This window comes from Mustela lutreola, chromosome 1 (assembly GCF_030435805.1).
Source record: "Mustela lutreola isolate mMusLut2 chromosome 1, mMusLut2.pri, whole genome shotgun sequence".
NCBI lineage: Eukaryota > Metazoa > Chordata > Mammalia > Carnivora > Mustelidae > Mustela > Mustela lutreola.
Genome location: NC_081290.1, coordinates 284,119,533 through 284,134,523, shown reverse-complemented (window position 1 = coordinate 284,134,523; position 14,991 = coordinate 284,119,533). Strand labels below are relative to the sequence as shown.

The 14,991-nt window shown below is 62.6% G+C and overlaps 2 protein-coding genes across 7 annotated transcripts; both read left to right on the top strand.

Moving 5' to 3' along the window:
• The first annotated feature begins 280 nt into the window (after positions 1-280).
• Positions 281-7,481, top strand: BRMS1 (BRMS1 transcriptional repressor and anoikis regulator). Of its 5 annotated transcripts, none has more exons than XM_059148170.1 (11): positions 281-395; positions 1,188-1,378; positions 3,126-3,271; positions 3,355-3,445; positions 3,603-3,730; positions 3,912-3,991; positions 4,121-4,184; positions 4,757-4,849; positions 5,943-6,007; positions 6,539-6,578; positions 6,904-7,481. In XM_059148170.1, the coding sequence occupies exons 3-11, from the start codon at positions 3,133-3,135 to the stop codon at positions 7,158-7,160; spliced, it is 957 nt and encodes a 318-aa protein (XP_059004153.1). In that variant the 5' UTR covers positions 281-395; positions 1,188-1,378; positions 3,126-3,132; the 3' UTR covers positions 7,161-7,481. The 5 variants fall into 5 exon arrangements, with proteins under 5 accessions (XP_059004153.1, XP_059004144.1, XP_059004117.1 ...); XM_059148161.1 differs by having other exon boundaries at positions 4,088-4,184; XM_059148134.1 differs by having other exon boundaries at positions 4,079-4,184.
• A 131-nt stretch (positions 7,482-7,612) lies between these two features.
• On the top strand, positions 7,613-14,774 carry RIN1 (Ras and Rab interactor 1). Of its 2 annotated transcripts, none has more exons than XM_059148112.1 (10): positions 7,613-8,579; positions 8,736-8,916; positions 9,066-9,180; positions 9,276-9,348; positions 9,494-9,585; positions 9,722-10,459; positions 10,637-10,942; positions 11,256-11,387; positions 11,552-11,703; positions 12,591-14,774. In XM_059148112.1, the coding sequence occupies exons 1-10, from the start codon at positions 8,494-8,496 to the stop codon at positions 13,083-13,085; spliced, it is 2,370 nt and encodes a 789-aa protein (XP_059004095.1). In that variant the 5' UTR covers positions 7,613-8,493; the 3' UTR covers positions 13,086-14,774. The 2 variants fall into 2 exon arrangements, with proteins under 2 accessions (XP_059004095.1, XP_059004104.1); XM_059148121.1 differs by lacking the exon at positions 12,591-14,774 and adding an exon at positions 12,209-12,562.
• Positions 14,775-14,991: the final 217 nt, after the last annotated feature.

Genomic DNA, 14,991 nt, shown 5'->3' with positions numbered 1-14,991 from the left:
TCTCCTGAACCCGGCGGGCAGGGCGTGGGGTCGTGGCTTCTTCCCTTCCACGCGAGGGATGGGGGGACCGGAGTGGGGGAAGGCGGGGGAGGAGCTGCGGCCCAAGGGGCGCCGACCGCAAAGCAAGGAAACCACAAGGGTCTTGCGCGGCTGCTGAAGGCCGGCTTGAATGTCGGCCGGTTGCTATGGAGACCGACCCCGCGGTATCCCAGCATGCCTCGCCCCAGCTGTCCAATTGTGAGCTCGGCGACGGGCGCCTCCTGATAACGTATGCGGAAGTGCGGCGGGCCCCGCCTCCCGGAGCAGAGAGGAGGGCGCGACGTTTCCGGGAGCCCGGCAGCCGCGGGCACCTCTCAGGGAGTTTCCGACGTCAACCCGGAGGCCCCTTCCCCGCGGTGCGTAATGCTCCTCAGGGCACCTAGTTCGGCGTCTCTGGCCAGTCGGTCGGAGCTGGCCCAGGGAGGGCCGAAGCGGAGACTTAACCGGCCGGACGCGTGCGGCGCCGCGGGCCCGCTGCTGGCCGCCGAAGAGCCAGTGACTCCCCGGCCCGCGGCGCCGGCGCGGACGGGAATGGAACGGGGCGGGAGGGTCCTGCCGCGCGGCCCCGCGGCGCGTAGGGGTCTGGATTGGCTTTCTCTAGGGAGAAGAAGCGGCCTTCCGTGGAGGTCTGCCCTGGAAATGCTCACTTTCTAAAAACATAAATTGCCTATGTTCCGCGCCTTACAATTTCCTTTTCCATCCTTTACCCCTTGCGATCTTTACAACACTCAGAGTAGCGGTGTTTATCCTCCTTTTGCGCCCGGGGTAAGGAGGGGAGGTTGTGATTTAATTTTGCTCACTCAGTAGAGTTAGAGACATCTGGAGACAAAAGTAAATATGTATTTAACAATGAAGAGGAATTGCAAATTGGCCAAACTGCAGGAACTCAGCCTTGAGAACGGGGAAAAATGAGGCTGGTTTGGAGAACTGAGGTTTTCAGGTCAGATTCAGATCAGCTGTGAAACCCTTGAGGAATGCGACTAAGCCGACTAAGCCTCGCCTTGAGCCAGTTATTTTACATAACTCGAATTGTGTTAAGAAGAGTTAACAGAATACTTAAGGTTTGCAACCACTGCAGGGTCCTGGGGCAACCAAGAAGTACAAAGCCTGCCTGAAAAAGTGCTTTGTTTCGTTTGTATTTGTGGCAGCACATCGGCTGGAGAGGCTGTGCAGGAGAGGCCTACAGCCGGGTTAGGCAGACAAATGGAAAACGGGCAATTAGAGAGGAAATGTAAACACATAGGGCTTCCTGGAGGGAGCGGCATTTACACTGATCTGAAGGTCTACAGAACTGGACCCAGAGAGGTTGGAAGAGCATCGCAGTGAAATCAAGCCTCCGGTAGGTGGAGAGATTGACTATTGGCAGGACCATTTAGTCTTCCTCTTAAATGATCTCTTGGCAGCATTTGGCACAGTCACGGTCCTTCTGTCTGAAGTTATTTCTCCCCACGACTGAGTTTCTCTTCTTCCGCCTCTTGCTAATTTCCTTCTCCTTTGCTGGGCTTTCATCACCTGCCCCTTTGGTGGCCCTGGGAGTCCATCCTGGACCTCTTCTCACTCCACACATTCTGCCCTGCTGGTTCCACTGGCCTCTCCCATGGCCTGAAGAACTCTCTATATGCCGGTGACAGATATCTGCCGCCCACATTTCTCTCTGAGGCTTAGACTCATGTGCCCCTTCTCTCATTTTGGAGTCTGTGCACACACTCTTCACTCTGCTTGGAATGTTCCCTCCCCAGCCATCTCCAGTCCTCTGTCTGAGCTCTCCATGGTGATGCTGCGGCAAGGATCTCCCTCTGCAAACCTTCACTGTTGGAGCAAGCTCCGGGTTCCAGTTAGACGCCTCTCCCAGACACTGTTGGAGCAAGCTCCGGGTTCCAGTTAGACGCCTCTCCCAGATACCCCCCCCGCCCCCGTCTTAGCCCTTCTCACACCACAGTACTGTCCGCTGCTCTGCCTCTCCCAGGAAGCTGTACATTCCTTGAAGTCAGAGACTGGCTCTGCCCTGTCATGCCCCGTCGTGCCCAGCATCTCCTGTACTGTCTGAAGGAACCTGGCATGTGTTAGGTATTTAATAAATCTTAGATGAGTATATAAAAGAAAGAATGACTAATAGAGGTGCCTGGGTGACTCAGAGGGTTAAGCCTCTGCCTTCAGCTCAGGTCATGATCCCAGGGTCCTGGGATCGAGCCCCGAATCGGGCTCTCTGCTCAGCAGGGAGCCTGCTTCCTCCTCTCTCTCTCTTTCTCTCTGCTTGCCTCTTTGCCTGCTTGTGATCGCTCTCTCTGTCAAGTAAATAAATAAAATCTATAAAAAAAGAAAGAAAGAATGACTAATAGTATTCAACTAAGGGAAGCAGGAAAAAATACTGGCATTGGGCGCCAGAAGGTTATCTGCTGCCACAGGACTCACATCAGCCGAGGGTGACGATAGAGAAATGGAACAGAACATCTGGGAGATGAAAGGGTGGGAACAACCAGAGCCTTGAAAAGCGTAGCTGGGAGGTGGGAAATGGGGGGTAGTTAAATGGAATGGGGCAAGGCTTTGCGTTTCTGCTATTTCTAAATACCTCTAAAGTTTTGTGGGCAGGAGCTGGAGCGTTGGAAAACAGTGGAGGTGGGGGTGCTGGTAGCCTGAGGCTCCAGAGAAAAGAGGACATGGGGGGTGACCCAGAGCTCAGGGAGACGGGAAGGGAATGGCAGAATGTTCTCGGGAAGAGAAGTGCAGGGCCTTCCCAGGGGACGAGCAACAGGAAGGGGCGGAGAGGAGGTTGGAAGGGTGTACTTGAGGATTGACTATGAGATGGTGGAGTCAAGGAGCTGCCCCAGTCCTCAAGTCTGTGTGGGGCCTTAAACGCCCCAATCACAAGTGTATGTCCAGTCCCGGAGGCAGTGGGGACCCCACCCTTGGTGTTTCCCATCATAAAGACCATCGCCTTGGCGAGCATTCCCCACCCTGGGATCAGCAATAACGTCCCAGGACGTGAGCATTTCCATGGTTCCAAGGCCTCAGGGAGATGTGCGCACGGGGCTTGGCTTGACTCCCCGCATGGCCACGATAGGCGATGGCTCCCCTCCTTCTCCCAGAGCCCAGATGCCCGTCCAGCCTCCGAGCAAAGACACAGAAGAGATGGAAGCAGAGGGTGACTCGGCCGCCGAGATGAACGGGGAGGAGGAAGAGAGCGGGGAGGAGCGCAGCGGCAGCCAGACGGAGTCCGACGAGGAGAGCTCAGGTGAGGCCCCCCGCGGGCCCCCGCGCACCCCCACGGGCCCGCCCGCTCCTCAGCAGCCAGCGCTGACCGGACTCTTGTCCCAGAGATGGACGATGAGGACTACGAGCGGCGTCGCAGCGAGTGCGTCAACGAGATGCTGGACCTGGAGAAGCAGTTCTCGGAGCTAAAGGAGAAGTGAGCGTGGGGTGTCTGGGCCTGTGTCTCCCGGGGCACCCTGGGCGTGGGGGCGCGGAGGCAGCGGGCCAGTGCGGGGCAGGGGCGTCTGAGGACCTGCCGAGCGGGACCGGCCACGTGCTTGAGGCACACACATGCTCTGCCTCTTCCCTCCCAGGTTGTTCAGGGAGCGGCTGAGTCAGCTGAGGGCGAGGCTGGAGGAAGTCGGGGCTGAGCGGGCTCCTGAGTACACAGAGCCTCTGGGGGGCCTGCAGCGGAGCCTCAAGATCCGCATTCAGGTGGCAGGTCTGTGGACCGTCCTGTGCGCTGGGGCGGTCCCCGGGCCTCCCCTCTCTGCCTCTGCCGGAGCCCAGGGCTCTCTGCTCCCTGCTCTTCCCTTCCCTGCGAGGCCCGGCTCCTGGCTTCCTATCTGGGACACCCAGGTCCCTGGCCAAGGCGGACTTCCCGTCTCCCTTCCCCGCTGTAGGGATCTACAAGGGCTTCTGTCTGGACGTGATCCGGAACAAGTACGAGTGTGAGCTGCAGGGAGCCAGACAGCACCTGGAGGTGAATGTGCCCGGGTGGAGGGAGGGGGGGTTGGGGGACAGCGGAAGTGGCTTGTCCCCACCGCCCCATGAGCCTGAGCGGCCCCAGCCCTTCCAGAGTGAGAAGCTGCTGCTGTACGACACGCTGCAGGGGGAGCTGCAGGAGCGGATCCAGAGGCTGGAGGAGGACCGCCAGAGCCTGGACCTCAGCTCTGGTGAGGCTGCCCTCGGCGCCGCGCTCTCTGTGCCGTCTCCCCGCCGCACCCCTGCTCTGCCTGCCCAGGGAGCGGGGAGCATGCCAGAGAGCTTGCTTCATGGGCTCACCGTGTGGCCCGAACGGAACCAGGCACAGAAAGGACCCTGCCCAGTGCCTGGTGCACCAGGGAGGCTCAGCAAGAGTGGGCCGCCCCCCCGCCCGCCCTGGCCCCTGCTCTCTTTCTAGAACAGGAGGTGTCGTTCTGACACCCCCACACCTACAACAGCCACAGGGTCCCCCTATGTCCGCAGCGCCTGTGTTCATGGGGGGGTCCTAGGGAAGCCGTAGTGGTCATTGGGCAGCGCCCACTGAACAGATGAAGAAACTGGTCGGACAGACGTACAGTGCCCCCCGGCCCCCCAGGCTCGCACAGCCATGCTGTCCTCGGGCCCTGACCTCCGCTTCTAAGCCCCCCGTCCCTGGCTCTCTCCACCAACCTGGGCGGGAGAGGAAGGGGAGGGGCTGGCTCCAAGGGCAGGGTGTCCTGGGCGGACCAGCACCTTGATCCTGACTCTGGCTTTGGGGGCCCAGAGTGGTGGGACGACAGACTGCGCGCCCGAAGCAGCACAAAGGCCTGGGACTGCCTGCCGGCCAGCAAGAGAAAGAAGGCTCCTCTCGTCTCTGGTATCCTTCCCCCGACGGCGGCCTGAGTCTGACATCACTGGGGTTAGCTCCAGCCCCGGGAGGGGGTGGAGGCTCGTGGAAGGCGGAGTCACGCCTGACACAAGAGCTGACTCCCGCTGTCGGGAATTTTCTAAGGCCCTGGGTCTCTGCCGGGCTGTGTGGACCATAGAGAAAGAGCAGTGCCCCCTCACAGAGTCCCTTAGCTTCCTGAGTGAAGTCTCCTTTGAGGCTCTTCTGGCTTTCCCACACCAGCCCGGGCAGGTCGCAGACTTTCCCATTGCCATGTGCCTCCCCCGCCTGTTCTCACTTTCCACCCGCTTCTCAGAAAGTCGTGCTGCCTGTCTGTGCCTGGTCACGGCTTGCCTCACCTCCTCTGTGAAGCCTCTCCTGGTTTCCTCGCAATGGCGATAGCTTCTCTGTCTTCTGCACCCCTGCGTCCTAACCCGGGACACCCTCATCCCGTACACAGTTGCCCCCTGCCCGCCGCTGCAGCCCGGGGCCTGCTGAGCCCTCATCCCTCCTGGCAGCGTCCGGCACATGCAGAACAGAATCTGCACGCCCTCCACCCCCACGCCCGGGTACTCCGGCCATCAGACGCTCGGGACCCGGCCGCCTGGTGATGGCTGTCGCATCAGGCAGGGAGGGAAGCATCCAGGCTGCAAGGACTTGAGGGGTGAATGGGGGGCAAGGGCGTGGGGACATCAGGTACAGAGCCCGGGGGGAGTGGGAGTCGGGGGAGTGGAGAGCACCGGAGGGTTGATTCCCGGATGGAAGGGACTGAGGTTTGTGTGTGTAGAAGGGACAGGAAGGGACAGGGAATCGAAGGAGCAAGCTCCCTGCGTGGCTGGGCTGGGTTTTCACCTCCTGACCTTTACACTGGAGAGACGATGAAGGGGGAGCAGAGGGGAGGTGGGGTGAGGCTTAGTTCCCGCCCACAGACTTGTGAAGGGGCCACAACAGGCCCAGCCTTAGGAACCTGGGAGCCAAGAGGTGGGAGGCAGAACCTGAGCTCCCACCGGGGTCCTCAGCCCCCTCCCCGCTGTGACACCTGTTCCCTCTACCGGGCTTCTTGCTTCCTTGACCTCTGTCACAGGTCCTTACATTGTGTACATGCTGCAGGAGATCGACATCCTGGAGGACTGGACGGCTATCAAAAAGGTGCGGCCAGGGCCCCTGCTTCCCCGCACGGGTCCCCATCCCTGACACCAGCTTTGGTCTCTGCGGTCTCACCACACCTGGGCTTCCTGAGGGCCTGGGAGCCCTGCTCGCCCTCAGCACCTCCTGCCTTCAGCCCAGGTTCCCTGGCATTGGCCTTTCTTAGACAGAGAGGGAGAGAATGTGTTTGCACGTGCGAATGGTGTGGTGGGGGGAGTGCAGAGGGAGAGAGAGAATCCCAAGCAGGCGTCATGCCTAACAGAGCCCGATGTGGTGCTCGAGCTCTTGACCCTACTGAGCTGAAACCTTGAGGCTTAACCGACTGATGGCTTAACCCAGGTGCTGGCCTGAGACTTCCCATAGGAGGGACCTTTCAATCTGTGTCAGCCCCTTTCTCCTTCCGGGGCAGGTTTTGATGGGATGGGAGGCACCGACCCAGCAGCGTCCCTACCCCAGAGAAACTAATGTGGAAGAGGCTGCTTGCAAAGCTGGAGGCAGGCTCTCAGGGGGGCGCTTTTCTTCTTACCCACCCAGGCTAGAGCAGCTGTGTCCCCTCAGAAGAGAAAAGCAGACGGTAAGACCCACAGGGGTTGTTCCTCCTCCTGCCCCCACCCCCAGCCCAGCATACTCGGAAAGAGCCCAGAGAGAGACAAGGGTTATATCCGATCAGTGGCCCCCGTTAGAATGGTTGGCGTTTGGGGGTTTGGGCAGCCAGAGCCGGGATGGCGATAGAGAATCTCTAGGTCGGTAGGGCTGGGGGATGAAGCTTCCCCCCCAACCAGGCCTGGGTAGGGGGCGCAGGAATGCTGGGCCCATGCTGAGGGCTGTGGAGCTGCCCTGGGCCACCCCGAGGCCGGCCTCTCAGCCCCGACAGGCAGTGGTGTCCCCTCTTGGTTCAGCTTATCACCTGCAGTGCTCTCCGCTTTTGGCATTCCCTCAGGACCGTGACCTTGCCATTCAGAGCCAGGGGGCCCCTTGGAGCAACTGGCCGCAAAGCCAGGATCCACATTTTCCTGCTGTGAGAAGGCAGACTGACAGGGTCTGTCCAGCCAGCTCCCCGGTACTGCTGGTGGATCTTCCCCTCCAGCCATCACTGGTCCGGACTCCTCTGCCCTCCTCGGGGGGCCTGCACAGCTGTGGCCCAGAGCTGCCCTAGCCAGGCCAGACTGTCTCCTCCGTCCCCAGCGCGTGCACCGGCGCCCCCTCCCAGAGGGCAGCCTCCTCCTCCCACAGAGAAGGTGGGGCTCCTCTTACACCAAAGCAGCATCCTTCCTGATGACCTTGGACCAGTCACTGAGCCAGTGAGCTGGGCCCCATTTCGTGGGAACTCTGAGCCAGACATCATATTTTGGGGGGCCTGTCTTTTCTGGCTGCTGTTGGAGGTGAGAAGGCATGTTCCCCAGGTCTTCTCAAGGAGGTTCTTGGTGTCTCCCAGATTTCAGGGACTGGAATTAAAACCTTTCCTGGGACATCGGTATGAGCTGTGTGTGTCTGATTTACCTTGCAAGAGAATCAGGGCTCCCCCAGGGAGTGCCTGAGTCAGGCGGGCTCTTCCTGGAGTCCCCGGTAGCTCCCCTCACTAGCAGGCAGGAGCCAACCTACTCTTGAGTTAGGGCAGAGGGAGGGAAGGGGGGACTCGCCCACCACACCTCCCAGGGGGCGGGGAGTGAGCCCTGGCTGAACGAGACTCCTGAGCAAAGTTTGAAGCAACATGTGGCACAGGCAGACCATGTGTCCCCGCCTGTGCTTGGAGACTGGGTCATGTCTGCGCCTGCCCCAGTCACTTGGCAGGTTGGTAAGGCAGGCTGGGGGGGGGGGGGGGCCTGCACGTGTACGAGGCAGCTGGCACGGGGCGCTGACGACCTCACAGCCAAGCTCCCCCCGTTGAGCACCGAGTGTTAGAACCACCCCCAGAACCTCAGTTAAGCAAGGGGGTTAGTTTCCATGGAGACACAGCATCCTCTCTCCATGGCAACCTGAAGTCCCAACACCCAAGGTAGGCTCAAGAATGAGTCATCCGGGGCTAGTAGGGGGTGCCCCCCCCACCCCCGCTGACCCCAGGGCCTCGCACAGATGAGCAATTGACCAGCAGACTTAAAGGTGCGGGGGTGGTGGGGGGGGTAAACTTGGGCCTGTGGGGGCCCAGATGGGCCCTGCTTAACCCCTTCCCGCTTGCTCGTGTGCTTTGAGGAGGCCGGTAAGGCTTCCGGGCGCACCGTGGGGCGGGGGCTGGCCCCGCAGCTGGGGCTCTCGGAGTGGCGCTTGCACGGATGGGATCCCTGGCCCCTGAGACGGGGCCCAGAACTGAGGATTCCGGGCTTGGCCCAGGCCGAGTGGACACCCAAGAGTTAACTGGCGGGGCGTGACAGGGCTAACCGCCCTCAGGAAGTGTTACTCACCGCCGGGAATGTGAGCGCTCCTGCCTCGGGGGCTGGATTTTCTTCCAGAGTCCTGGGAGAAAGCGTGAGAGACCCAAGGCGCTCTCAGCCATGGAAAGCCCCGGGGAGCCAGGAGCTGGGCCTCTCGGAGCCCCCAGCCTGTCCAATTTCGCACCTGGGCGCCCGGAGAGAGAAAAGTTCGTGAAGTTGGAAGGGCAGCCTGGTGGGGCAGGGGAGGGGTGGCAGAGCAGGGCCTGCCCCAGGGCCCAGGAGGGGGAGAGAGCGGAGCAAGGGCCCCCCCCCCCCCCGCCTGCCACCCCCGCCACCCCCTCAAGTCTGCCGCCCATCCCTAGGCCCGTGGAGGACCCCCCCTACGACGTGCCTGGAGCCGGCGGGCGGCCGGCGGGCAGGCCCCAGCGGCCGGGGCGCAGCGTGAGCCTGCGGGAGCGCCTGCTGCTCACGCGGCCGGTGTGGCTGCAGCTGCGGGCCAACGCCGCGGCCGCGCTGCACGTGCTGAGGACTGAGCCCCCCGGGGTGAGTCATGGCCCTGAATCCGGACTGGCCGGCGGGGGACGGCGGTGGCGGCGGCGGTTGCGGGGGGGGGGGGGGGGGGGCGGGGGAGAGAGAGAGAGAGAGAGGCCAGAGGCAGAGGTTCTGAGCCCCGGACCCCTGTCCCTTTGCAGACGTTTCTGGTGCGGAAATCCAACACTCGCGGGTGCCAAGCCCTGTGCGTGCGGCTGCCCGAAGCCAGTGGCCCCTCCTTTGTCTCCAGCCACTACATCCAGGAGAGCCCTGAGGGTGAGCTGGACTGGCCTGGGGGGAAGGGGCTGGAAGCAGTCAGGGCCGGGCGCAGGGGTGTTTCCCAGAGAACAACCACACTTCCCATCTCTCAGGCGTCTCCTTGGAGGGCTCAGAGCTCATGTTCCCAGACCTGGTCCAGCTCATCTGCGCCTACTGCCACAGCCGGTGAGCCTGGCCGCAGGGTGCCTGGTGTCCTCTGGTCCCGGCTCCCTGGGACAGTCTGTTTTCCCAAGCCCCGCAGGTCCTGTCAGCCCCCAGAGCCCTGAGCATCCCCTCACCCCTGGCTTTCTGTTTCCCTCTCTGGCCTCAGGGACATCCTCCTTCTCCCGCTCCAGCTCCCCAGAGCCATCTGCCAGGCAGCCACCCACAAGGAACTGGAAGCCATCTCCCATCTGGGCATTGGTAAGGGCTCTTCAGCTTCCCATTGCACCGATGGACAAGCTGAGGGCAAGAAACAAAGTGAAGGCACGTGGGCACATGGCCTGAGCCTGTGCCTTCTTTTGGGCACCTGACACCCCAACTGGTTTCTCCTCCCTAGAGTTCTGGAGCTCCTCCCTCAACACCAAGGCCCAGCCGGGCCCATCTGAAGGCCAGCTGCTGCCCCGGCTGAAGCCCCGGTCCCCACAAGAGCTGGACCAGGGCACGGGAGCCGCCCTGTGCTTCTTCAATCCCCTGTTCCCAGGGGACCTGGGCCCCACCAAGCGGGAAAAATTCAAGAGGAGCTTCAAAGTGCGTGTGTCCACTGAGACCTCCAGCCCTCTGTCACCACCTGCTGTGCCACCTCCCCCGGTCCCCGTGCTGCCAGGTGCAGCCCCCAGCCAGACAGAAAGCTTCCCCCCTCACCAGCTTCTGCAAAGGGAGAGCTCAGTGGGGTACCGTGTGCCAGGGGGCCCCAGGCCCAGCCTCCCACCTCTGCCCTCCCTCCAGGAGGTAGACTGCGGCTCTCCCAGCAGTTCAGAAGAGGAGGGGGCGCCGGGGTCCCAGGGAAGCCCAGCGACCTCCCCTGGCCTGGGCCGCCGGCGGCCCCTGCTTCGGTCCATGAGCGCGGCCTTCTGCTCCCTCCTGGCGCCCGAGCGGCAGGTGGGCCGGGCCGCCGCGGCCCTGGTGCAGGACCGACACACGGCTGTGGGCCAGCTGGTACAGGACCTACTGACCCAGGTGCGGGCTGGCCCTGCACCCCGGGAGCTGCAGGGCGTCCGAGAGGCACTAACCCGGGCACGGGCCATGCTGAGCGCAGAGCTGGGCCCTGAGAAGCTGCTGCCTCCTGAGAGACTGGGTGAGACCCGGGGCGCTCCGCTGGGCTCTCCGGAGCGCTAGTTCTTTCTGCTCCCCACCTCTCTCCGGCTCTTCTCCTGTCTCACGGAGATTCCCCCCAACTTGCATCCCTCCCTGCCTACAGCCCCCCTCCACGGGCGCCCCAGTTCCCCTGACCCTGCCCGCCTCTCCCCTGCAGAACATGCCTTGGAGAAGTCGCTGCATCGCTCCGTGCTCAAGCCTCTCCGGCCCATCCTGGCGGCCCGCCTGCGGCGCCGGCTCTCCGCCAATGGCTCCCTGGGCCGCCTGGCCGAAGGCCTGCGCCTGGCCCGGGCCCAGGGCTCTGGAGCCTTTGGGGCCCACGTGAGCCTGCCCTCCCCGGCTGAGGTGGAACAGGTTCGCCACAAGCTGCTGCAGCTGCTCCGGGCCTACTCGCCCAGCGCCCAGGTCAAGCGGCTCCTGCAGGCCTGCAAGCTGCTCTACACAGCGCTGAGGACCGAAGCGGGTACGCCCCCTCCTTCTGCTGCCCAGCGGCCCCTGCCCGGTCAGAGGCAGGCCCCCCAGAGATCCCATACTGGTGCGGCAGGCTGGGAAATGGGCCCAACCTTCCACAAACGGTGCAACTGAGGCCCAGAGAGTATAGAGTGTCCTCCCCAGGCTCTCCGCTCCCCCACCCCGCTCCCGTCTGTGGTCACCGTAGAGACTGCCTCCCCCAAGGCCCGGCAGGTGGAGGGGAGGGTCACTGTCCGAGACACGGGGTGGACACCAACCCTGGGGCCCGAGCAGAGTCTGAAGCTTCCTTCTCTACTGCCCCACAGGGGAGGCCGCGGGGGCAGATGAGTTCCTCCCGCTGCTGAGCCTTGTCCTGGCCCAGTGCGACCTTCCCGAGCTGCTGCTGGAAGCTGAGTACATGTCGGAGCTGCTGGAGCCCACCCTGCTCACCGGAGAGGGTGAGGGAGCCCCTCTGCGCGCCACCGCCCTGGGTGCGGGGGGGGGGGGGGGGGGGACTGGGCCGCTTAGGGGCTGCATAGCCCCCAGGAAGGTGGCGGGTTGGGGGCATGGCAAAGCATCACCTGTCCTCAGCCCGAGCTGCATTCTTCCCCTTGTGTCCCAGGCGGTTACTACCTGACCAGCCTCTCCGCCAGCCTGGCCCTGCTGAGTGGCCTGGACCAGGCCCACACCGCGCCCTTGAGCCCCTCACAGGAGCTGCAGCGCTCCCTCAGCCTCTGGGAGCAGCGCCGCCTGCCGGCCACCCACAGCCTCCAGGTACGGGGCCTCCCCGTCAGTCGCCTGAACTGCCCCGGCCAGGGGCGCAGTGGGGGTGGCGTCGGGGTTCTGGCATCATCCTGCGCGGTCCCCTCCTTTTCCTAGAGAGACCCAGCAGGGGAGAGAAGCAGCCCCCTGTGTGGACTCCACGCCTCGCCTTCCTCGAGAGGGCACGTTCCGTGTGCTCTAGGGGCTCAGCCCTGCCGCTTCAAAGAAACTCGGCCTTAGGACCATTATTATCCCATTTTACAGATGAGGAAACAGAGACGTGACATGGAGGGGGAAAGGGACGCAGGGGGCAAACTCACACCCCAAATCCTGGCTTCTAGCGTTGACCCCCGACTCCGTGGGGCTCTGCCCTCGCCCGGAGTGAGGCTCCCCGCCCATGCTCCCCGCAGCCTCCTCTCCATCCAGCCCAGGGACCCTCCCCAGCCTCGGTGAGGACTTTAGACCCTGAAGCCAGATGTCGGCTTCACATCCTGCCTCAGCTACTTTCTGTTTGCAGGCGTGGGGCACCTTACATAGCCGCTGTGTGCCTGGCTATCCTCACCTATAAGCGGAGGCAACGGGAAGTGTCTCCTGGGGCCGATGTGTGGATGAGATGAGCGAATGCAGGACGGGCGCTTGGGCCCGGGGAGGCCCCGAGGAGGGCTGGCAGGCGCTGGACAGCCGCTGGGGCCATCCTCCTGCAGCTCTAACCCACCAGCCAAGGCAGACCTCACCTTTCCGCAGCTCCCTTTATCCAAAAAGTTTTCGTCACTCAGTTCTACCCCCGGATTTATACCCCGCGCCCCGTCCCTGCAGAGCCTACCCTGGGACCTCAAGCTGTATAGCCAGAGACGGAGCAGGCAGGACTGAGCTCTGGCTTCGCTTGTCTTCCTGCACAGTGCCTCCTCCGAGTAGCCCACCAGGACCCCAGCAGTGGCTGCACCTCCAAGACCCTGGCTGTGCCTCCAGGGGCCTCGATTGCCACCCTGAACCAGCTCTGTGCCACCAAGTTCCGAGTGACCCAGCCCGACACGTTTGGCCTGTTCCTGTACAAGGAGCAGGGCTACCACCGCCTGCCCCCCGGAGCCCTGGCCCACAGGCTCCCCGCCACCAGTTACCTTGTCTACCGCAGGGCAGAGCGGCCTGAGACCCAGGGGGCCTCGCCTGGGGCTACACCGGAGTTTGGCAGCGGGGAGCCAGAGGCGGGAGGCAGGGAGTTGGAGAAAGGGGGCCAGGGAGATGGGGACATCGGGGTCGAAGCTGGTCCTAGGGATAGCCAGGGAGAGTCTGACACCAGTGCTGAGAGGGCCAAGGCAGGGATGGGCCAGGCCAGGGGGGCCCCTGCTCAGCCGGGGGGGCCAGAGGCTGCGGGAAGCCAGGCAGCAGAGGAGTAGCCGGAAGTGATCAGAAGGGTCATTTGGCGGGAAGCCAGGCAGCAGAGGAGTAGCCGGAAGTGATCAGAAGGGTCATTTGAGACAGAAAGCTGAGCCTGCTGGGAAGGCCTCTCCGAGCCGTCAGCCCCACCCCTGCAGGCTTCCCCACCCCAGCCACTCCTGAGTCCGCCACCGCCCTGTCCGATACTTCCCTCCGTGATCACACCTGCTGGGGTGGCGCCTGGCCTGGCCGCTACAGAATACTGGAATCAAGCTGAGTGGGTTTGAGGGACCCCAGACCCAGGGCTCAGGCCCTCTGCCTCTCGCCCTTCCCTCCCAGCTGGAGGCCAGGCAGCCGTCAGTGCCGGATGTCCAACAGGGGACAAACCCAACAGGTGCCCCTCCCAGCTGCTGTCTTCAGGGCCGCGAAAGGCTTCACCTGTTCCTGGGTGTCACGGGCCCAGAGCCAACACGGGCCCAGAGCCCAGGCCAGCCGTAGCCCAGCTGGAGGATCAGAAGCTCCAGACTTCAGTGTCCTGGAAAGAGAGGGTGCCCTGCCTTCTCCCACAAGTCCCCCAGAGGCCAAATGGATGGTTTTGCTGCAAAGCAGAGCTCCGGCTAGAAGGAAGGAGAGAGTAGGAGGTGGGATGTTAGCGGACCACTCCTCCCAGGGTCTGTTGTGTGCATCCACCGAAGGCTCTCATCCCGCCACTCGGGGGGAGATCCGAGAGATCAGGTCTGGCCCAGGGAGCACCCAGGTCCCAGTCTTTCCTCAAGGAGGGATTTTCTGCCATGCACTCTGGCATCCCAGGGGACTTGGACAGGGGAGATGGGCTTCCGAAACAGAAGGGGTGCTTGGAAACCATTTTCTCTGCACTTAACTCTTCTGGACCTCACAAGAGCTCCGCGGAAGGCTGGGCATGGCTTATTACACACTGTTTGAGAAAGTGACTCCTAAGATACCCATCGCATAGCCGGCCATTACAGCCTCCCCGCCCGAACCAGGGTGCCAGGCTCCAAATACGTGCCCTTTCTTCTAAGCCACCAATAAATTAAACCTAAAGGCCCTACAACCCCAAGTTGGGGCCCAGGGCAGGGAGCCAATGGGAGCAAAGGAAATGCCACTGATGACCACAGTGGGGTGCGCGTGGCCCAGGAAGTGGCCAGTCGGTAATTGCCAGGGGCGAGTGTGTCTCCAGGGCCAAAGCCCGAAGCGAGTTAGGTGGCCAGAGACCCTGTACTCCTGCAGCTACCAGGCAACCTGGGGTCAGTGCAGGGCCCAGCGCTGCCAGCCTTCAGCTCCCAGGTTTCGGGCAGACTCCGGAGGAATCCCTCCCTGGGAAAGAACTGTCCCCTGGTGGAAGGAGGAGCCCAGCCAGGCTCGGGGGTACTCCCTCAGGTGCTGACCACAAAGGGACATCATACCCCACGTGAGACAGACATGACAACTGGAAGGTAGGAATCCTGGACATTGGGATTTCCGACAGTCCAGAGACAGATGCACCAAATTTGGGCGTCTCGCTCTCCAATGTGTCACTAGAGCCACCAGCAGCTCTTGCCTCCCCACTGCCACCCCCCACTCCAAGCTTCCTGCTGGCAGGGAGTCTCCCCCTTTGTATGTCCCCCTCCCTGTCTCACCCCCACCCCCCAGTGCCTTGCCCCGCACTGGGCACTGCACCGGTGATCAATAAATGTTGTCCCCTGATTGGAGTTTGAGAAAAAAGAGTAAAGGGCAGTGAGGTGGGAAGCTGGGAGGTTAGGAGGGGGCCCTGGGTTCTGGGAACCAAACAGGATGTCTCAAGTTGAGCTCCAGAGGAAAACCTAGAACAACTGGTTGCCAGGGGCGCTCAGAGAAACCTGGATGTGGAGCTGGCCTCACGGGAACTGGGTCTGACAGAAGCTTCTGAGCCCCTTCCTTGCTGCCCTC